At 39.0% G+C, this 24,782-nt stretch overlaps 2 protein-coding genes across 12 annotated transcripts in view; both read right to left on the bottom strand.

Moving 5' to 3' along the window:
• Inpp4b (inositol polyphosphate-4-phosphatase type II B) overlaps positions 1-24,782 on the bottom strand; it is a 796,958-nt gene that overhangs the window by 469,891 nt on the left and 302,285 nt on the right. The gene's annotated exons all lie outside the window — the stretch shown is intronic.
• LOC110565655 (large ribosomal subunit protein eL33-like) lies at positions 14,504-15,280 on the bottom strand. Its single transcript, XM_060393321.1, has one exon. It carries the CDS (start codon positions 15,230-15,232, stop codon positions 14,900-14,902), a length of 333 nt encoding a protein of 110 aa, XP_060249304.1. The 5' UTR covers positions 15,233-15,280; the 3' UTR covers positions 14,504-14,899.

The following is a 24,782-nucleotide window of genomic DNA, read 5'->3' as shown; positions in this document are numbered from 1 at the left end:
ATTTGCTATTCTCCTTCTTCTGTGTATACTGTGGTAATTGGCCATCCTCTTTCTTCCATTTTCTACTTCAGAAGCTTTTCTGATTTTAACTTCTGAAAATTTACACTGAAAATGTTCGAAGCAGGGAGAAGATAAATGGCCATTAATTCAAGAGATAATCAGCCACCTGAAAATCCACAAAGAACTGTGTGATCATCATTTTGTGTCTTCTGAAATTTAGAATTCTCCTTCCTTCTAAACCACAGAGTCATTCTTTTATCAAAGAGAGACGTGTCAACTGCACATGGAGAGTCGTGCCCTTGCGCTTCTGAAGCTGAAGCATTCACTGCCTGCCCTTCACTAAACAACTTTCTTCAGAACTTAAGGGCTCTAGGCAGCACGGAAAACAGGCGGGACCCCACAGCACTCAAAAATCTGCGAGCTTCTCCGGCAGCCACATGCTTTCTCTCATCAGTGACCTTGATTTCACACTGGCAAAATCACTAAGGTCGAAAGGACTTGTACGGGTTTTCTTTGACTCCTCTGAAGAGAATCTGCCGGGCCAACTGGGCCAGTTATTTAAATGTCGTGTTTTAGATTCCACTTTTCCTGTTCTTTTATTGCACGACTCCGTATATCTAGAACTCTGTTCTGTATTTGTCATTGAGGACTGTTACAAATGTCATTTTCCGGAATAAGAACACCACGCTTCTCCTTGTGATATTGGAAAACACATTAAAGACCAACACAATCAAGAGGGTGGCTAATAAAGCATGGCCCTAACTGATGAGAGGAAACATCTTCTGTCCATTGATCTCTGGTTCATGTGACGTAGAAAGTATTGGTAACACTACTCTCTACAAAAGTCTGCAAAAATTTTCCTTCAATAAATATGTTCTTTCCAAAATATATATTATCCTAGCTTACCTATAATTTTGCAAATATTTTCTTTTGCTTCCATAGTTCTTTATGTAGAAATTTAGTGTACCTACTTCAAAATTTAGCCAAAACCATAAATTTTTCTGCCCAACCCTAGGAATGACTCAGTATACAAATAATAGCATATATTGCGCTTTGGATGTATGAATCTTCATCTTCCTTGATTTTGTTCTATGTAAGGCATAGAAACAAAAGTTAACATACAAAATATTAAGTAATTTGCTTTCAGTGAAAACTTTGTTTTCAAAACAAAAGCTCTGTTCTTATCCTTTCATATAATTTTATTTTCATTGTTTTCCGTGAAATTTGGAAGGCTAACTTTATAATGTATTTGTTCTCCTATCTGTTCCTAGGCTATCAAAGCTGTATGGTTGCCACAAACAGTGGACAGCCAAGCACTGTTTATCCAGTGACTTTAAAATGAGCAATGGCTTTATCTCAAAGGTCTCCTGTATTAGCCCAAGTACCTCGGGTCAGGGTCTAGCCTCACTTGATGTTTGTGTATACATCCTCGGGTGATGTTAAGGAACCAAACATCGAACTCCAGTGTAATTCTTAGAATCGAAACTCATGTTCATAGTATGCATGGCTGGAATTCCATGTTAAGTGTCTTACATAAGATGAAGCAGACAGAAAGAGTTGATGAAACAATCTAGTAAAGCTTTATTAATGGATCTAAATGTACAGTTTTACTGTAATCAAGTTGCTGCTTATCCTAGTTAGCTTCAACTGTCATCTTCACACGTTCCAGAAATTACCTCAGAACTGAACCTCAGCTGGGGAATTCTCTAGACCAAATTGGCCTGTGGGCATGTGGGTGGGGGACTCTTTTGTTTGCTGACTGGTAATGGAGGGCCTGGCCTTCTGTGGATGGTACAAGTTTTGGGGCAAGAGGTCCTGAGCTGCATGAGGAAGGGAGCTGATGTGAGTGTGTGAGTGAAGAAACAACTTTCCTCTATAGTTTCTGCTGTTTTCTCTTGGCTGTGAGTCACATGGTCCAGAGGAATACTGCATAAATAGAAAGCAGACTTGACTTCCCTCAGTGATGGACTTCGACCTGAAAATATAAGTCAAATAGACTCTTTTATCTCCTAAGTTGCTTTCAATCAGAGTGTCTTATCACAGCAACAGTAATGAGACTAGACCCTGTTTTAATGTACAAGTTGTAGTCATGTCATAGGCCCTTCCCAATACTGAAGGGCTTTTAGAAGCATTATAATTCTGTTGCTATTTGAGTTTGGACATGCCTATCACCAAAAGTGGAATTGCATGCATCATACACATACACACATCACCTTGAACCTCTACTTAGAGCATGTAGAGGTTCAGCACACTTTATGTGTTCAATGGATGTGACTTGCATGTGTAGGCCTATAGAACCTTGTGCGGTTCTGCTTATACTCCCCACACTTTATGCAACATTGCTGAAGCGATGTGCTAAAAAACGCACATTTAATAATCGAGATTAAATTTTTGAGAAGGCATAATGATAACTCACAGTGGATATATCTCATTTCCTCACTCATTGATTTTATCTTATATCCAGGGATCAGAGATTAATAACATAGAGGTCATGTTATAATTTAAGTGACAACACTGTCATTTTAACTGATATTTTCAAAGTGTTTACAAGAAATGATTAAGTCAATTGAATTTAAATGTCAGTACAATGGGTGTAGTCCCTAGATAGTGAGGGAAAATCCAAGCAGAAGAATTTAACTAAAATTGATGAGTTCTGAGTCACCACTGGGGTGACTACAGAACCTAAAGTTCTATATTTGGTGGCAATGGGGAGTAGGGGAAATAGGTCCTTATTACAATGGGAGAGTGGAATGACAGGGTCCTGAAAGGAAATCCAGTGTGCTCAGCTTGGACAGATCTGCATATAAGATGTTGTTTCCATAAACAAAAGAAAAATATCAGTGTAAAGAAGGGAGACGGATGTGGGAGAGTGCCTATCACACCTCTTAGGAACTAGCAATTAGCTCAAAATGAAAAAAAGTTTAAAAAGCTCCCTGATTAAAGAAGTGTTTCCAAATAAATATTTTAAATTGTTTCATAATTTACCTAGAATCTTTCAAATGCTGGTCTCAAGGAAAATAGTATAAGAAAATGAATTAGGTGTAAGTTTACATTGAAGCCATTCTTAAGACAATGTATCAATTTTAAGTCCTTCTGTAGACTTTAAAACACACTGGATTGGGGGGGAGGACAAGATGGTAGCTCCAGAAGAACACTGCATCTGAGGAGCAGGACATTTTTCGTACAGCGACCAAGAGACTGAACTCTGGGCCGTAAAACAACAGCGATCATGTTTTCCAGGTGAGGAGAAACCCCCACAGCATGGGAACCAGTTGGGTCCACTCTCAGATCACCCAGCCAGAACCCTGAAGACATCCCGGATCGCACAGGCATTAGGTCCTTAGACCAGAGCCACACGCCTGCATGTCCTGATCACCTTCCTAGGCTGATCAGTGGGCACAAAAAAACCCACCAGAGACTGGGAGTTCCCATCATGAGAAAACCCCACAGGGAAGAAGGGAAATGGTACTAACTTGGGTCACCCAGTCTTTCACTGGAAAAACTCTCACAGACTGGTGGGTATGAGCCACCATCACTGAACTGGGCTCCAGCCGAGAGCACAGACAGTTGCTGCACACCCAGCTCTCCAGCTCAGACAGAGCTGTGTGCCCCAGGGCACCAGAGACTGGGAGTCACTGTCGGGAGAAATCCTCACAGGGAACGAAGCAAAGGGGACAGACTTAGGCCACCCAGTATATCCCTGGAAAAGGCCCCTCAGACTGGCCCAACCCAGGGACCTGCTGTGCACCAGATAGCCTGCTGTTACCAGGAGAGTGGTACCTGCCCGCCACAGATTACCACTTGGGTACTGGGGCACAGAGCCCCAACCTCAGACCTACAAGAGCCCAGAATCCCCGACATCAACCACCAGATACTGCTCCATGGGCAACCAGTTATCCCTAACAAAACTGACCAAACCATGGGACACATAGGTTACAGCAGCAGATCACTAAATTTACAGCAAGAAACCCAGAAGCAGGGCAGCTGTCTCCAGGACTTCTCCAGGTGAGAGGAGAGCCCTCTTGACTAACAAGGACCACAGTTACCACTCGGTTCTCTATGCCTGAGGTTAGCAGCGGCAACTCCTGAAAAACACCGGACATCCAGTGACTATACCCAAAAAGCTGAGAAGTCTTCCTTCAGGAAAAACCATCTTCCTGCCAAGGGGATTCTCTCCACCACAGAATTCCAGGAACCACCAGAAATAAACTCCAAACACCTAAGGTAGCCCAATGGGTAGAGGTCAGCATAAAAGCTCAACCAACAAAAGAGAGCAATATGGCATCTACAGAACCCAGTTATCCAGGGGCAAGTAGCCCTGGACACCCCAGCATAATTGAAATTCAAGATGACCTAACATCTATGCTCATGAAGAGGAAAACAGAGGAAACAAAAAAAAAATGCATAAAGATCTAGATGAAGATAAACTCAAACAGATTATGGCCATCCGTAAAGAAATACAGGAAGTTGCAGCCAAACAGTTTGTGGCCTTTGGAGAGGAAATGCTTAAATCACTGAAAGAAATAAAAGAAACAGAGGATTGTTAAGACAAAGATAGAATTTGAAAAATTAAAGAAAACACAAATGGAGGAAATTGTGGAGGGAAAGAACTTAAGGAAGAAAACAGGAAGACAGAGATTAGCATAATAAATAGACTACAAGAGATGGAAGAAAGAATCTCAGGTGTGGAAGATACAATGGAAGAAATAGATGTATCTGTCAAAGAAAATGTTAAATCTAAAAAAAATTCCTGACACAGACAGTCCAAGAAATTCAAGACAACATAAAATACAAAACCTAAGAATAATAGGAATAGAGGAAAAAGAAGATTCCTTGCTCCAAGGCCCAGAAAATATTTTCAACAAAATCATTGAAGAAAATTTCCCCAACTTAAAGGAGAGGCCAATAAGAATACAAGAGGCCTGCAGAACACCTAATAAATTAGACCAGAAAAGAAAATCCTCCTGTCACAAAATAATCAAAACAGTAAGTATACAGAACAAAGAAAAAATACTAAAAGCTGCAAGGGAAAAAGGCCAAGTAACATATAATGCAAACCCATTAGAATCACACCTGACTTTTCTTTTTTTTTTTTATTTTTATCAGTTACATTTTATTAACTCTGTATCCCAGCCTTGTCCCGATCCCTCATTCCCTCCCAGTCCCTCCCTCCCTCCCTCATCTCCACCGTGCCCCTTTCCAAGTCCACTGATAGGGGGGACCTCCTCCCCATTCATCTGATCCTGTTTTATCAGGTATCTTCAGGACTGGCTGCAAAGCCCTCCTCTGTGGCCTAACATGACTGCTCCTCCCTTCGGGGGCAACAAAGACTATGAAAGCCAGAAGGGCCTGGATGGATATCATGCAGACCCTAAGATAACACAGATGTCAGCCCAGGCTACTATACCTAGCAAAACTCTCAGTCCTCATAGATGGAGAAAACAAGATATTCAATGACAAAAACAAATTTCAACAATACCTACACACAAATCCAGTGCTACAGAAGACACTAGAAGGAAACTACAACCCAAGAAAACTAGCTACTTTCAAGAAAACACAGGAAATAATTAACCTCACTACAGTAAAACAAAAAGCAACCAAGCACACAACCTTATGACCACAGCCAACATCAAATTCAAAGGATCTAACAGCCACTGGTCATTAATCTCTCTTAACATCAATGGACTCAATTCTCCAATAAAAAGACACAGACTAACAGAATGGATGCATAAATGAAACCCAGCAATTTTGCATAAAAGAAACAAACCTAAGTCACAAAGATAGACATTACCTGAGGGTAAAGGGCTGGAAGACGGCTTTCCAAGCAAATGGACCCAAGAAGCAAGGAGGAGTAGCCATTCTAATATCTGATAAAATAGACTTTCAACCAAAATTAATCAAAAGAGATGGGGAAAGACACTTCATACTCATCAAGGGAAAATTCCACAAGGAATACATCACAATCCTGAATATCTATGCCCCAAATATAAGGGTATCCACATTTGTAAAAGAAACATTGATAAAACTTAAATCACACATAAAATAGTGGGAGACTTCAACACCCCACTCTCAACAAAGGACAGGTCAACAAAACAGAAATTAAACAAAGAAACAATTTCTCTAACAGGGGTCATGAATCAAATGGACCTAACAGACATTTACAGAACCTTACACCCAAACACAAAAGAATTTACCTTCTTCTCAGCACCTCATGGAACCTTCTCCAAAATAGACCATATAGTTGGTCACAAAGCAAGCCTCAATAGATACATGAAGATTGAAATAATCCCCTGTATCCTGTCTGATCACCATGGAATGAAGCTGGACCTCAACAACAATAGAAATAGCAAAAAGCCTTCACACACATGGAAATTGAACAACTTGCTACTAAATGACAGCTGGGTCAGGGAAGAAATAAAGAAAGAAATTAAAGTCTTCCTAGAACTCAATGATAATGAAGACACAACATACCCAAACTAGTGGGACACAATGAAAGCAGTGCTAAGAGGAAAGTTCATAGCACTAAGTGCCTTCAAGAAGAAATTCGAGACAGCTCATTCAAGCAACTTAATGGCTCACTTAAAAACCTAGAAAAATAAGAAGCAGACACACCAAAAAAGGAGTAGATGGCTGGAAATAATCAAACTCAGGGCTGAAATCAATCAATTAGAAACAAATAAAACAATTCAAAGAATCGATGAAACCAAGAGCTGGTTATTTTTTTTTTTTTTTCAATGCAGTTTATTCAGAAACCTTGAACAATCCTTGGACCCTGGGGAAAGCCAGCCCACAGCTTAAATAGCCTCTGGGTAGCCAACCCAGGCGTGCCACGTGGGCAATGCAGATAGGTCCACATACATGGAAGCAAGCCAGATCCTCAGCCTTAGCCAAATGTGGAATTGTTCGTGACAGAGAGCACTCACCATCGGGAAGGTGGAAGGCGGAAACCAGCTCCATCTTTAAGGCATAGCATTCCGCAGCTCTCTACAGTTCCCCCTTTTTGTTTTAGACGCATCAGGCAAGAGTAGAGGTCTGATCTCTGATATTAGACATAAATTGGGACTTTGTACCGATGTTCGTTTAGGTGTCATCCACCCAAAGAGCATCAGACCCATCCAATACCTTTTTCTCAGAGGCAGGACCTGGGGCTTTGGACCCAGAGAAGAGCTGGTTCTTTGAGAAAATAAACAAGATAGACAAACCCTTAGCCAAGCTAACTATAAGGCAGTGAGACACTATCCAAATCAACAAAATCAGAAATGAAAAGGGGGACATAACCACAGACACTGAGGAAATCCAAACAATCATTAGGACTTACTTCAAAAGTCTGTATGCCACAAAATTTGCAAATCTAAATGAAATGGACAATTTTCTTGATCGATTCAACTTACCAAAGCTGAATCAGGACTACCTAAATCAATTAAATAGTCCTATATCCCACAAGGAAATAGAAGCAGTCATTGAAAGTCTCCCATCCAAAAAAAGCCCAGGACCAGATGATTTCAGTGCAGATTTCTATCAGACATTCAAAGAAGAGCTAACTCCAATTCTTTTCAAACTATTCCACAAAATCGAAACAGAAAGAACATTACCAAACTCATTCTATGAAGCCACAGTCACCTTGGTACCTAAACCTCAAAAAGACCCAACAAAGAAAGAGAATTTCAGGCCAATCTCCCTTATGAACATTGAGGCAAAAAAACTCAACAAATTACTTGCAAACTGAATAAAAGAACACATCAAAGATATTATCCACCATGACCAAGTAGGCTTCATCCCAGGTATGCAGGGGTGGTTCAAAATATGGAAATCCATCAATGTCATCCACCATATTAACAAACTGAATAAAAAAAAAACACATTATAATCTCCCTAGATGCTGAAAAAGCATTTGACAAAATACAACATCCATTCATGTTTAAAGTATTCGAGCGATCAGAAATACAGGCACATATCTACACATAGTAAAGGTGATATACAGCAAGCCTATAGCCAAAACCAAACTGAACAGAGAGAAACTTAAAGCAATTCCACTGAAATCAGGGACAAGACAAGGCTGCCCACTCTTTCCATATCTCTTCATCATAGTTCTGGAAGTCCTTGCTAGAGCAATAAGACAGTTGAAGGAGATCAAGGGGATACATTGGAAAGGAAAAAGTTAAATTATCACTATTTGCAGATGATATGATAGTATACATAAGTGACCCCAAAAACTCTATCAGGGAACTCCTACAGCTGATATACACCTTCTGCAAAGTTGCCGGATACAAAATTAACTCAAAAAGATCAGTAGTCCTCCTGTATACAAAAGACAAAACAGCAGAAAAAGAAATTAGGGAAAGAGCAAACTTCACAATAGCCACAAATGACATAAAGTACCTTGGTGTAACCCTAACCAATCAAGCCAAAGACTTGTATGAAAAAAAAATTTCAAGTCTTTGAAGAAAAAATTAGAAGAAGATATCAGAAGATGGAAAGATCTCCCATGCTCATGGCTTGGCAGGATTAATATAGTAAAAATGGCCATCTTACCAAAAGCAATCTACAGATTCAAGGTAATTCCCATCAAATTACCAACAAAATTCTTTACAGACCTGGAAAGAAAAATTCTCACCTTCATATGGAATCACAAGAAACCCAGACTTGCTAAAACAATCCTCTACAATAAAAGATCTTCTGGAGGTATCTCCATACCTGATCTTAAGCTGTACTATAGAGCAAATGTTATAAAAACTGCATGGTACTGGCATAGAAACAGAATGGTGGATCAATGGAACCGAGCAGAAGACCCAGAAATAAACCCACACACTTATGGACACCTGATCTTTGACAAAGATGTCAAAACCATACAATGGAAAAAAGACAGCATCTTCAACAAATAGTGCTGGTCTAACTGAATGTCTACATGTAGAAAAATGCAAATAGATCCATAATTATCACCCTGCCCAAAACTGAAGTCCAAATGGATCAAAGACCTCAACATAAAACCAGACACATTAAATCGGTTAGAAGAAAAAGTGGGGAAAACCCTAGAACTCATTAGCACAGGAGACAACTTCCTGGACAGAAAACCAACAGCTCAGGCTCTAAAAGCAACAATCAATAAATGGGATCTCATGAAACTGAAAATCTTCTGTAAAGCAAAGGACACTGTCATCAAAACAAACCAACTGCCTACAGATTGGGAAAGAATCTTCACCAACCCTTTATCTGACAGAGGGTTAATATCCAGTATATATAAAGAACTAAAGAAGTTGAAAAGCAACAAACCAAGTCCAATTAAAAAGGGGAACAGAGCTAAACAGAGAATTCTCTGTTGAGGAATATCAAATGGCAGAGAAACACTTAAAGAAATGCCCAATGTCATTAGCCATTAGGGAAATGCAAATCAAAACGACCCTGAGATTTCACCTTACACCCATCAGAATGGCCAAGATGAAAAACTCAAGTGACAGCACATGCTAGAGAGACTGTGGAGAAAGGGGAACCCTCCCCCACTGCTGGTGGGAATGTAAACTTGTACAACCACTCTGGAAATCTATCTGATGCTTTCTCAGACAACTAGGAATAGTGCTTCCTCAAGATGCAGCCATATAACCCCTAGGAATATATCCAAAAGAGGCTCAAGTACACAATAAGGACATTTGCTCAACCATGTTTGTAGCAGCTTTATTTGTAATAGCCAGAAGCTGGAAGCAGCCCAGATGCTCCTCAACTGAAGAATGGATGCAGAAATTGTGGTACATCTACCCAATGGAGTATTACTCTACAATGAAAAATAAGGAAATCATGAAATTTGCAGGTAAATGGTGGACCTGGAAAGGATCATCCTGAGTGAGCTGTCCCAGAAGCAGAAAGACACACATAGTATATACTTACTCATATAGACATATAACATAGGATAAACCTACTAAAATCTGTACATCTAAAGAATCTAATCAAGAGAGAGAGAGGACCCTGACTAAAACACTCAATCCTGAAAGGCAAAGAAGATGGACATCAGCAGCAGAAGAAAACAGGAAACAACCTAGGAAACTGCCACAGAGGGCCTCTGAAAGGCTCTGCCCTGTAGACTATCAAAGCAGATGCTGAGACTTATGGCCAACTGTTGGGCAGAGTGCATGGAATCTTATGTAAGAAGTGGGAAATATAAGATCTGGAGAGGACAGGAACTCCACAAGGAGAGCAACAGAACCAGAAAATTTGAACACAGGGGTCTTCCCAGAGACTCATACTCCAACCAAGCACCAGACATGGAAATAACCTGGAATCCCTGCACAGATGTAGCCCATGGCAGTTTAGTGTCCAAGTGGGTTACTTAGTAATGGGAAGAGGGACTGTCTCTGACTTAATCTGATTGGCCTGCTCTTTGATCACCTCCCCCTGAGGGGGCAGCAGCCTTACCAGGCCACAGTAGATGACAATGCAGCCACTCCTGATGTGATCTGATAGACTAAGATCAGAAGGAAGGAGAGGAGGACCTCCCCTATCAGTGGACTTGGGGAGGGGCATTCGTGAAGAAAGGAGAGGGAGGGTAAGACTGGGAGGGGAGGAGGGAGAGGCTTATGGGGGGATACAAAATGAATAAAGTGTAATTAATAAAATAAAATAAAATAAAATAAAATAAAGCTGCTATGAACATGGTTAAACAAATGTTCTTGTTCAGATTGCTGTTTACCTTTTCTGTACTCTTTTTTTTCTTGAACTTTCACATTTCTATATAAAAAAAAGAAGAAGAAAACAAAAACAAAAACACTGGATACAATTCTGTACACTTAACAAAATCAAAACAACAAAACTCTCACCTGAACCTGAAGATTTTGTAAAACAGAAACTGTTCCTTGCGCATGACCTTTATAAGATAGGAAGCAAAAAGCACAGCATGGTCTTGATTGCTAATCATCCACTCAGCCCTTATGGAAGTGGTGTTCCACACTCCTCCTTTGTGATCATTATTTTTTAAACACTGAACATTGTCAACACCCACTGCTAAATTGGTTAAATCCACATGGCGTGAAGGGCAGCCAACAATCTGGAGTGTTTTTAAAAATGGGAATTCATTAAAAATAATTTAGTGCAAACTCTGTGGCAGAAATCCACCAAAAAATGTTGACATTCTCGCTATGATCTAGAGAATTCATCAGTGGTGAGTGTATATGAGTATATATTCATATCAAACAAAGTCCTGATAGCAGAAATTCACTCCGAAAGCCACAAATTGAGCCATAAGCTTTCAAGCAAACACATATTTATTTGCCTAAATGCTCATAACACTAAGACTGATAATCCTTTAATGACACTATAAAAAGATTTCTTGTGTATGTTAGTTGAAGAAAATATGGATCATCTTAAATACTATCTGAATTAACTCAAAGGCTCTTTTTGTTAGTTGGCATTGTATCACTTTGACCAAATAGCTGAGAAAAGTGGCTTCAGGAAGGAAGGATTTATTTGGCTTATAGTTTCAGAGAGTTTGGTTGTGATCATGTGACTCTGGTTCACCTTGAAGCAGAAGACCCTAATGAGAAAACCTGTGGCAGCATCTGGTGACATCATAACAACCGCCAATGAACGAGAGATGGAGGAGAGACAAAGGACCAAGCACAGATGCTACCTTCAGAGGCACAGCCTGGAAATCTATGTCTTCCAACAGAGTCCCATTCCCTAAGATTCCCATCTCCCAAAATGAAGACAGCAGAAAGGAACCAAGTATACATGAACCTGTTAGAACATTTTGTGCTCAAAACAGAACAGTTCTCTTATTAAACAGAGAAATGTCCAAATTGCACTGTGGCATTTGAACCATGCATTCCTAAAAGAAATTCTGTCTTTTTATATTTCAGACAAGGAAAATTATAATATATATATAGATAGATAGATAGAGAGAGAGAGAGAGAGAGAGAGAGAATTGATTCAACAAAGTAATTTCCCTATTTAAACATGACTTCCTTCTGTTTAGATATTGCAAAAAAGACCCTTTATAATTATTTTTTTTGAACAATGAAAAAAAATAGGAAGTTGAGAAGAAGAGGATGGAGAAAGAATTAATGCAAATGTTCAAGTTAGAAATTTGATAATAATGCAATAATGCAAATAAATATCACAAGTTTAACAAAAGAAAGAGAAGTTATGTAATCATTCTTGTCCTTATACCAGCTTCTTTCATGTATATTAAAATTGAAAATTATGCAAGACACACATACACACCCATGTACGCACACACACACACACACACACACACACACATACACACATACATGCACGCATGCACATATTCTAGCCCAAAGAGACAGTCATCTGCCAACCACAGCTCTAGGGTAGTAAATGTACATACACTTGTTTCCTCATTCTCAACCCTGGATGTTTGAATGATCTTCTGTTGAAAATGTAGGACTTGCTTCAGGCTGCTCACACCAACTGCTGCATGTTTGCTATATTTGTCACTCAGATACCTGAGTGTCTGGGAACCCATAAAACAACCAGATGGCATTTATTTGCATATCACTTGACGCTATAACAATAAAAGTTACCCTCTACTGAGGCAGAGTATACTTGATGTTCTTTTTTCCCCCCAAAGAATCTTTCTCTCTTTAAATTTTTTTATTTTAGTTTATCTCAGTAACTGCCATCTACTTCAGAAAGAATCTTCTCTGATTAAAGCTGAATGATGCACTAGTCTATGGACTTAACAATAAATCATTAGGAGTCATGTCCATTTAATACTATAATGGTCCTTTTGGAGCTCCTATCCTTTCCCCATCAGACTAACTCCCCTTCTTTCTTATGATTCCCTGTACTCTGCCAAAGGTTTGGTCATGAGTCTTTGCTTTGAAAACACTGCTAGTTAGAGTCTTTCAGATGCGCTCAGTAGACTCCTGTCATACGTTCAATGCACATCCCATCTGTCTTTCTAAACGAGGATTGATCATCTTACCCCATGTCCGCTCAATTGATTATCTTTTTTAGGTGTATAGATTTCATTATGTTTGTCATATCTTATAGGTCTACATAAGTGAGTATATACCGTGTTTGTCTTTCTCCTTCTGGGATACTTCACTCAGAATGATCTTTTCTAGATCCTACCATTTGCCTGCAAATTTGAAAACTAGCAAATATTTTAGTGCATGGAAATAAAATAGTTCAAGATAGACTGCAACATTATCAACACTATTGAAGATTAAAAGGATCATTAAATAATTAACATTTAATATTTCTGGAGGATATGAAGTTATAATTGTTTTATTTATATTAATATAGAGTAAAATACACATAGTCCCAACATAGAATGGTTTGAGTTAACACTTTTTAGATATTACAGTGGTCTAAAAAGGATACATATTTAGAAGTTGTACCTCAAATTTTTGAATTTTGATCTTTTCCTGGGCTATCCATAATGCAATATAATACTTTCTTTCAATGCAGGGCAACTTCTCAGTAGATGCAGAAATTTTGGCTGTATCCAACTATTATTCATGAAAGTTTTTAACAATGTACTGAAAATAGAAGAGACTTTTCTTAAACCGATAAAGGATATCTGTAAAAACAACAACAAAAAATACTATAATGGTAGTAGATTCTCCCCAAGGACCGTTCTATCCACATGGTCTTGGCCTCAACAGCAGTGATAGGTATGCGTTTCAGATTATGGAGTGGGTCATAAATCCAATCAGAAAGGGGCTGTTTATTCCCACGACATTTGTGCCTGTGGATATGTCTTATCACGTCGGCCATTATTGTGGCTTTCAGGGTTAAAGCTGGGTAAGACGATGATTACCTTGCTCCTCTGTTAGCATGCTTCCCACCTTCATACATGATGAAAACTGAGCAGTAGGGATTAAGCTTCCAGGTACCAGCTTGATTTCTCCAAATTCTATTACTCAAGGATGTGGTCTCTCTTTTTTTATATAAAATATTTTTTTAATTTTTATTTTTTTAATATTAGTTACAGTTTGTTAACTTTGTATCCCTGATGTATCCCACTCCCTCTTTCCCTCCTGACCCCACCCTCCCATCCTCATCTTCTCCCTGCCCCTTTCCAAGTCCACTGGTAAGGGAGAACCTCCTCCCCTTTCATCTGATACTGGTTTATCAGGTGTCTTCAGGACTGGCTGCAAAGTCCTCCTCTGTGGCCTAGCAGGGCTGCTCCTCCCCCGGGGTGCGGGGGGGGGGTGTCAAAGAGCCCGCCATTGAGTTTATGTCAGAAACAGTCCCTATTGCCCTTATTAGGGTACCCACTCGGGTACTGAGCTACCAAGGGCTACATCTGAGCAGAGGTTCTAGGTTGGATCCATACATGGTCCTTCTTTGGAGAAACAGTCTCATAAAAGACCCCTGGTCCTTGTGGAACTCCTGTCCTCTCCAGGTCATATTAACTCCCCCCCCCCTTTTTTTTGACTCCCTGCACTCTAGTTATGAGTCTTAATATCTGCTTTGATACACTGCTAGGTAGAGTCTTTCAGAGGCTCTCTGTGGTAGGCTCCTGTCCTGTTACTTGCTTGCTCCTACATCCAATGCCCATCCCATTTGTCTTTCTAAGTGAGGATTGATCATTGTACCCTGGGTCCTCTTTCTTGTTTTTCTTCTTTCTCCTAACCAATAAGATCTTACTGTCAAGTTTGGAGGGTAACAAAAAATAATAACAATAGCTTTTGTAATAATCAGGAATCTATAGGACCACTGGCTAATAACTCTAAAAAGGTAACCCATTCCTGCCCTCCAGCTTTATTATTCATTTCTGGAATCTAGTAGGGGCACTGTGATGGAAAGTTTTGTATCAGCTTGACACAGTTGGAGTTATTAAAAGGAGGGACTCTCAACTGAGAAAATGTCTCTGTAAGACTGGCATTTTCTTTTTTCTTTTTTTTTACAAATCCACTTTTACTTATTTACTTTTCATTAGTTTAAATCCGGGAAGGGTACAGCATCACACGGATTCTGCGTCCAGTGGCCTTCGCAGGAAGGTTGCTTCGGAATTTGGCACGAACCATGCCACTGTTCCCATGGGCCCGAGTTACTTTTCCCCAGATCACTCTGGTTTTGTTTGCCTTGCCTCCAGGAGTCACTGTATTGTTTTTTGCTTTATACACGTAAGCACATCTCTTGCCTAGGTAGAATTCAGTTTCGTCTCGGGTATAAACACCTTCAATTTTAAGAAGAGCTGTACGCTGTCTTTGGTTCCGGAGCCCTCGCTTGTAGCCAGCAAAAATGGCTTTGCACCACAGCCTTCCAGACATAACTGCTTCTTAGAAGTCCTGTTCCCAGCAGGCCTTCCCAGGCACCAAGATGGCGGAAAGAGACTGGCATTTTCTTAATTAGTGATTGAGGGAGGAAGGCACAGCCCATTGTGGGTGCGACCATTCCTGGGCTGGTAGTCTGGGTTCTATAAGAAAGCAGGATGAGCAAGCCAAGATAAGCCAGTAAGTAGCACCCCTTCATGGCCTCTGAATCAGCGCCTGCCTCCAGGGTCCTGCCTTGCTTGTGTTCCTGTCCTGACTTTCCTTTTATGATGAACAGTGACATGGAAGTATAAACCAAAGAAACTCTTCCCTCCCCAAATTGCTCTGGTTATGGTGTTTCTTCATAGCAAAAGCAGCTCTGAGACCGGCACTGTCTATTTAGGTTCTTTTACATGCAGTGAATAAGAGACTGGAATGCTTAGCACTAAGTGGTACATTAATAGCACATGCCTTCTTTCTAAGGTCTGGTAGTTACAGAAGAAAAGAGGAAGAAAAGATTTTAGAAGTAAGAGGCAGTGGATGAACACAGCTAAATGGTGTTTTACAGACACAATATGCAGAACATCCACGCAAGCTTAAATCAGACAGAATCCCAGAATCCCTTGGAGTGAAGAGGTGGGTAATAAAATTTCACTCCTTTTCCCTAACTTAGCTGAGGAGCTTTTGCCAACTCATAGCTACTGGGAGAAGAGGCCATTTTCTTTAAGGGTTTGGCTCTTGTTGGTCCCAAACACATACATGCAAGTAACATTGAATGGGCTCCTTTTTAAAATATTGTTTTCCAATAAAGTGTCTGTTTGGGACTTTTGCCCATTTTACAGCCAGTTGCTCTTGTTCTCTTTGTTGGCTCCTTTGAGAGCACTTGTTCACCTGATCAAGCCCTGATAGATATTTTGTTCTATTTTGTCTCTTTTCTATTGCAGGATCTTTCTCAAAAGTTTCAGTCCAAAGAAAATCTGTGTTTTACCTAAAAACAGCGTCAAACCCATTTCCAGGTTTATTTTTGTTTCACACTTTACATTTTGGTCTACAGCTCATTTCAAGACACTTTTGTGAAAGCTTTCCAGTCTATATCCATATTTATTTACTTTTTTATGATTCTTTATCTAGCTGATCAAACATCACTTTTTTGGTACAGCTTGCACTGTTTCACCTCTGTTCCATTGTTGCCATTGTTTTTTAACTTTGTTCTTTTGTCAAATTCATTTGAGTGTAGAAGGTCTGTTTTGAAGCTCTTCATCATTTCTCTATTTGTTTATGATTTTGACAATAGGCTTTAATTATTGCTGAAGCTGTACAGCCAGTCTTGCAGGTGTCAGTTTTCTAATACTATCTTAAATACATTCAATGCTATCCACAAAAAATGGCTTATTTTTTGTTTCTGCTTTTTGTTTGTGATAGAATTGAATGAATTTTGCAGGTCAACTTGAGAAAAAAAAACTGTTTTTTTTTAAATATTTGATTTTTTTTAATATAGAATGTCTTCTCATTTATCTAAAGTTATTGTTGTTGTTGACTTGTTTTAAGAGCTAATTAACCAGAGTTTTGGAATTTTCTTGTTCTAGATATTTCCTCACATACTTGTTTTTATTTTTGTTTGTTTGTTTGTTTGTTTTTTAAGTTAGATCTAAGGATTTCATTGTGGAGATACTAACATAAATAGCAATATGGTTTTTTGTTTGTTTGTTTGTTTGTAGCAGCTTTATTTGTAATAGCCAGAATCTGGAAACAACCCAGATGTCCCTCAACAGAAGAATGGATACAGAAATTGTGGTATATCTACACAATGGAATGTTACTCAGCAATCAAAAACAAGGAATTCATGAAATTTGCAGGTAAATGGTGGGAACTGGAAAAGACCATCCTGAATGAGCTATCCCAGAAGCAGAAAGACACACACGGTATATACTCACTCATATAGACCATACAATACAGGATAAACCTACTAAAATGAACTGATTGGCCTGCTCTTTAATCACTTTCCCCTGAGGAGGGAGGAGCCTCACCACACCAGAGAAGAACACAATGCAGCCACTCCCAATGAGACCTAATAGACTAGGATCAGAAGGAAGGAAAAGAAGACTTCCCCTACGAGTGTACTTGGGAGGGGCATGCATGCAGAGGGGGGAGGAAGGGAAGGTTTGGGACAGGAGGAGGGAGGGAACCACAGGGGGGATACCTAGTGAATAAAGTGTAATTAATAAAGAATTTTAAAAACTCTGAAAAAATACTCATGGACAAGGAATGTCTACACTGATAACAGTTAAAATATAGAACAAACAAAATTACTGGAGTCAACATGCTATCTTCTATAATTATAAAATTACCAAGTTACTAAGATTATATAATAACTGAAGTTGTATACATGGCATCAGAGTGTGAGAAAACATAAAACAAAATTGACAGATGTGAGAGGATAAAAAGATAAATGCACAATAATAAAATAAATTATGAATATTTAATTATTTGAATTACTTTAAATGGGTTATAATGTTTCTAGGTGTTTAGACCTGTTTTTTTCCTATTGCTTTTCTTATTGATTTACAGTTTTATTATCTCACAACTATTAACAAAGAGTGTAACTCCAGTTATTTTGAAATTTTTAGAGATTTATTTCATAGTCTCCAGAATAATTGTGATTCATAAATGCTAAATGAAAATGTAGAAATATATTCTATATAATGTTTGGAAGCATTTCCATACTGTTACCTGATTGTTTTATTCATTCTTCTACATGTGTTCTGCTTCTCTGTATAAAAGTTCTATTAGCTCGTTAGTAGTAATGTGTTTTTATGTCAAATTTCAGTTGTTCACTTCTGCTATGGAGAAAAGCAATTTACATTTGTATATTAAATTTATATCCTACAAGCTTGCCATAATTGTTTATTCTTGCCAGAGGTGTTTTTTTTTTCCTTCTTTATTTCACCATGATTCTTTTAGCTGCATGTCTGAGTGTGTGTGTGTAAAAAGAGAAAGGAGTGATGAGCTTTTACACACACACACACACACACACATCACCTAGAGAGAGAAATGATGTATATAGGTTAGTAGATGGTATGTGTATATATATATATGTGTGTGTGTGTGTGTGTGTGTGTGTGTGTGTATTGAGAGAGAGAGAGACTTTGGCTCCCCGTAGCTTTTTGGTAAAATCTTTATTTCAAGTGCCAATTCCATACAAAGGTCATTTTCCTCACTAGTTGGGAAGACTGAGTTTTGCCAAATATTTTGCCAAATCAATAACAACTGCATTGTTGTCTTCTAATCCACATAATATCATTAAGGTAAGCAAGACACTCTGTGCGCTGCTGTGAGCTCACCAAATGAATTACCATTTTACACAGAGAAAGCACTGTAAGTCCTCTCTCTAGCTTCAGAATGAGCAAGTACCACTTTGGTAGTGTAATGAAGCTATTAGCAGATATCAGAAAAAGAAAATCCTGTATGTTTACACACATGAAACAATGTACTTCCATTATGACATATCTCCTCTGGAGATATCATAATTCTAGGGTCTGAAAACTACATTAATGGGAATTAGAAGCCTATTTCTCAATGGATCAATGTATGTTCATGATTTAAAGTGACTGTGGTTTACATTTACAAATTGCATTGCAATATCCTTGATTTTAAGTAGGCTAATCCTGAGAGAAAATGTTTTCCAATTTTAGTTCCAATCACCCCCCAAAAAATGTTTCCCATTGCATTTAGGGGTTTACTATGTTATAACTATTGTTTAGGTCTGCTCTTTTTCTTCCACTCCTTAGCAGATTTGGTAAATATGATTGCTTCTATTTTCAAACATATTAATTTCATGCAAACTCATTTCCACTGTTACACAATTAATTTTCCATTAGCATTATAATCTATTATATTTGTAGATGATAGGCAGAAAATGAAATGGAACTTTTCTTTCTGATGGAGCTAAATCCATTAGTGGAACTTCAAATTGTGCAGCTAAAAGGTCATTTTACTTCATTGTAAAATAAGTATTCTTTCTTCCCCTTCATTTCAGAATCCAATTGTAGAGTCAGCATTTAAGAAACTGTCCTCCTAATGACAGTCAGTAATGTTTGCTCTCCTTTATTGCACAGAATTTTTTTCCTCTTTAAATTTTCAACTATTGCCCAAAGTCTAAATTGTGTACAGTTTTATGTGGGCTTCGTTATATTTAACTTGAAATTTCCATAGAATGTACATTTTATAAAATCACTAAAATGGTTCTAGAATTTTTTTAATGATATAAAAAGTCTTATTGGTTCCTTAAATGTGTATTTTAACTTTGATGCTTCAGTCAAGATATCAGGATGTTAAAGGTAATATACATCAAACTCATGTAGAAGTTCCACTCAGGACTGTCAGAACAGCCCCCACCAGTTTCCCTATGGCTATGGTATCTCATATAAAAAGACGGGAAGAGCCAAGTTTTATGGAAATGGGGCCAGAAGTTTTCCTTGGAAATGCAAAGTTCCGCACCAGACAAAAACTCAGAATTCTATAGAGTGGGACAACAAGACCAGGTGCTTTGGCAGTTCACTTGGAGGTTCTGCTGTTATATGAAAGGAGTTTATTAGACCTTACTGTGAATGTATCCTGGGCTTGGATGTAAGGATGCGCAGGAGAGTGGGCTAGGGATGCTTTGAGTTTGTCTCAAGAGGAGGACAGAGAAGGGCCCTGGAAGGAGCTCCTTGAAGGGCTCACCATGGCCTAGGCCTGCTAAGCAGTGCAGATGGATGGGAAGAATGAATGAATTACCGAGGTCTCAGAAGTGGCCATCATGAGAGGCTTCTGAACCCGTAGCAACCATGTATCTCAGTGTAGAAAGCGTACATGGAATGTGGAAACTATAGGTTCCATCCCCAACATTAAAAAAAAAAAAAAATCTTTCTGTGGCACAATCTAAAAGAATCTTCCAAGAAAGAATTCCCTGGCCTTATCGTGCTCCCCTGCTGTCCTATTTACACTCTGTGTTGGAAGCAATAGCTTCCAGAATAAAAGGGAGGAATGAAGATTGAGTATATACTAATAGATTAAACACGACAACCTATTTTCAGAGTTGAAACTGTCTATTTTATCAAGACAGTAACTGTAGTATTTATATTACCCAGGAACAATTGACTTGTTAAAGTTTTCAGCCAGTAAAGTAGGAAAACCTATTAAATCTATTTTATATGAACACTAGGAAACAAAAATTCCTGGCTCATACAGCTCCTTCTCAAGAATTGTACTTGCTTGGTATTGTGTATACAAATCCAGGATTTGAATCTGAAAGGAACTGAGTCCAGGAGCATATGAAAGAAGCATAAGTATATGGCTTGTGTGGGTTTATCTGCACGCATGCGAGGAGGGCTAATGGGTATGAAGCCATGGGAAAAGAATGAACAAGATAGCTTTTCTAAACACAGTGATGAAAGGATGCAATGCAGTCCTTGTGTAACAACTTTGTGTTTAATAAAAGCAAGAGCTAACCTGCACTGTGAACACTGAGCTTGAATGAAACCTTTTCCTAGGCACTTTCTAGGAAGAGCTTCTAACATGTTCTCATGCATCACATGAGGCAGGTATTGAGAACGGAACAGGCATGCATACATGGAATGTGAACTAACTGACAGAGATTCAGAGATAAACCTCTTAACAACTAGAGAGAAACAGAGGCTAAAGAAGCTTGTCAGTCTACCCAGAGCTTCAGTCTACCCAAAAGCTAGTGTGCCCAGGTGGGAATCAGCCACATTGTGGGTCCTGGAAAGGCTCTTCCTTTACTTTTCCCGAATTTTACAGAATAAAAGGAAAAGTAGCAGAGATAGCCATCTTTCTTTCTCAATCGCCTTCCTTATTTTAGTTTTAAATGTTTTATTTGAGAGAATAAAATACCACTGATGGAGTGTTTTTGACAGTGTCTGTCTCATGCTGAGGGACCCAGGACCCTTAAACAACACAGAGAGGGTCACATGTCAGACTCTCACAATCAGTCCTGATATGCTATGTCAAAGTAGTAAAAATAAATTTACGGACAGCAAAAAAATATTTTACAAGTCAAGTTGGGTATTAAAAAACAGAAGTTCTTAAAAGTTGTTTAAGAACAATATTCACTATGAATGAGATCGCAAAACAGTATTTCACAATCTTAATAATATCCTTTGTTGATTTTAAAAAGGCTACAACATTCAAAAGAAATATGCTTGGACAAAATACACCACTAAGGGCACAAAAGAACCAATCCAAAAAGAAGCTGAATTCCCACTGCAGTTAATTTTAGCTTACAAAAATAATGCTTTTTATAAGTATTAAGAAACTCATACAAATATAAACAACATAGAAATTACCTATGATTTTATTATACACATGTAATCATAAAAATTTATGATCTTTTAAAAATGATAACACTATTATAATTTTGCTTATGTTATTTTGGTTAACAGCATTATGAACTTTCATTTCATTCAGATGTTTTTTATAAAATATGCTTTTGTTAGACAGATTTTGCTTATGATATTTTGGTTAACAGCATTATGAACTTTCATTTCATTCAGATATTTTTATAAAATATGCTTTTGTTAGACAGCAACACAGAGTTGTTGCTTCCTTCACCCTGTTCTGATGCCAGGGCTCTCTAGACATGCACAAGGCAACAAGGATAGCACACAAGCTCATAGAACGCTCAACAGCTGTGCTCTACACTTTTGGAGGGTCTACCCACATCAGGGCTTTGTGTGTAAGAAGAGTGTCTGCGTCATGGAGATTCCAAGAAGATTCTGCCCAGTCCCCTCCCAAAAAAACATCTGACTAGTGAACACTGCACCCAAGCCCTTTCCCTAAGCTCCAGGACACCCTCAGGCATAGTCCCCGAATCTCCAAATGCCGACAGAATTCTCTGGAAAATAGTTAAACATTAAGTACTGGCTCCAAATCTCTCTACTAATTTTCTGCAAACCAATTACCAACATTTGGCAAAAAGAAGAGTTGCCTTCATCCTGTGGATCAGTAGCAAATTGGAGAGAGTGAGTGCCAAATGGGTCATCAGAAGTCACTGCGTTTGTGCCCCGTTTTATTCCTTAGGAAACCTGAGGAGGTTGAGTGGCGTGGCTGGGGGCAGTGTACCAGACATAGCTCAAACTCCGGCTGGCAGAAGAAATGCTGATTCTGTATTTCCTGAAAGGAAAGTGGTCATTGCGATGAATTTAAACTACAACTTTATAAGATTCTTGCCGGATCCAGCGCACACCTTATCTGAGGAGCAGAGGATCTGAAACTCTGAAATTGACGAGTGGAGGGGCAGCTGAACCCAAAACAATGACACCGAGGCTTCCAGAGAGAAAGGGTACAAGCCCTGAACTGAGATCAATAGGATACAGGTCAACCGAGGACTTCTCCTGAGGACTCAGTTCCCGGGCACTTGTTCTTTAACGGGCAGAGGTGGAAGCAGAAGCACCTCAGACAGCAGCTGAGGCAGCACAGAAGGTCCTCAGTGCATGCAGCTCCTAGCACAGAGCACAGCACTGGCTGCCCCAAGCACAGAACTCCCTGCTTGAGATTTGAGACAGAGAATACTCTGTCCCTGAGCATTTTCCCATGACAGGCCTACCTTCTCCCTCCTTGGCAGAGGCAGAGGCTGCAGAGGCGGCCAACAGCGCTGGACTCAGAGGGCAGAGTCCAGTCCGCAGTGCCCACAGCTCCTAGCACAGAGCGCAGTGCCAGCGGCTCCACCAGGCCAATCAGGCCCGCAGGCATCTGTGCCAGCGGCCTCCTAGTTCTGCCTCAGTATCTAGACTCTGAGTGGACCACAACACCAGGCCCCAGGTTCTGCGGCAACAAAGAGATTCTTGGGACAGCATTATCAACATTGAAGCCCCTGCTCTGCAGGTCTACCAGTGAAGTCAAGGCAAAAAAACTCCTGGAACCCAGACAGATCTGAATGCCAGACAGCAGTATAACAGGACTGTAGAACACTGAGGTATTCAGGAAATGGGCAAAGGTACATAGTCAAAACACTAAAACATACAGAACAAAGAAAAAAATATTAAAGGCAGCAAGGGAAAAAGGCCAAGTAACACATAAAGGTAGACCTATCAGAATCACACCAGCTTCTCAACAGAAACTATGAAAGCCAGAAAGGCCTGAGCAGATGTCATACAGACATTAAGGGACCACAGATGCCAACTCAGACTACTCTACCCAGCAAAGTTTTCAATCAACATAGATGGAGAAAGCAAAAATATTCTATAATAAAACTAAATTTAAACAATGTCTACACAGCAAACCAGCCCTACAGAGGATAGTAGAAGGAAAGCACCAATCCAATGAAAACTACACCCAAGAAAACAGAATACAGATAACTTTCACAACAAAAATTAAAAGAAAACAAGTAATGATTCACAGTAACACCACCAACTTCACAATAAAAGGAACTAATATTCATTGGTCACTATTATCTCAATGAACTCAAATCTCCAATTAAAAGTCACAGACTAACAGAATGGTTGCAGAAACAGGATCCAACATTCTGCTGCATTCAAGAAACATATCTCTGCAAAAAAAGATAAACGCCACCTTGGATTAAAGGGCTAGAAAAATGTTTTTCAAACAAATGTACCCAGAAAACAAGCTGGGGTAGCTATCCTTATATCTAATAAAAGAGACTTTCAATCAAAATTAATCAAAAAAAAAAAAAAGATAAGCATGGGCACTTCATTCTCATCAAAGGAAAAACACACCAGGAGAATATCACAATTCTGAACACCTATGCCCCCAATACAAGGCCACCTACATTTGCAAATGAAACATTATTAAAGCTTACATCGCACATTGATCCCAATACATTAATAGTGGGAGACTTCAACACTCCACTCTCACCAAGGGATAGATCATCTAGACAGAAGCTAAATAGGGAAATAAAGGCACTTACAGAGGTCCTATATCAAGTGGACCTAAAAGATGTCTATAGAACTTTTCACCCAAATTCAAAAGAGTACACCTACTATTCAGCACCTCATGGAACCTTTTCCAAAATAGACCATATACTTGGTCATAAAGCAAGCCCCAACAAATATAAGAAGATTGAAATAATCCCTTGTATTCTATCTGACCACCATGGACTAAAGCTGGACCTCAAAAACAACAGAAATAGTAAAAAGCCTATACGCACATGGAAACTGAACAACTCCCTACTCAATGACAGCTGGGTTAAGGAAGAAATAAAGAAAAAAATTAAAGAATTTCTAGAATTCAATGAAAATGAAGGCACAACATACCCAAACTTATGGGACACAATGAAAGCAGTGCTAAGAGGAAAATTCATAGCACTAAGTACCTTCAAGAAGAAATTTAAAACATCTCATGCAAGCAACTTAATGGCCCACCTGAAAGTACTAAAAAAAAAAAAAAAAAAAAAGAAGCAGACACACCCAAGAGGAGTAGACAACTGGAAATAATCAAACTCAGGGCTGAAATAAATCAATTAGAATCAAATAAAACTATTCAAAGAATTAATGAAACTAAGAGCTGATTCTTTGAGAAAATCAACAAGATAGACAAACCCTTAGCCAAACTA

The sequence above is a fragment of the Meriones unguiculatus genome, chromosome 10 (genome assembly GCF_030254825.1).
Source record: "Meriones unguiculatus strain TT.TT164.6M chromosome 10, Bangor_MerUng_6.1, whole genome shotgun sequence".
Lineage (NCBI taxonomy): Eukaryota > Metazoa > Chordata > Mammalia > Rodentia > Muridae > Meriones > Meriones unguiculatus.
The sequence above is the reverse complement of the archived record's forward strand: the minus strand, read 5'-3'. Positions and strand labels throughout refer to the sequence as shown.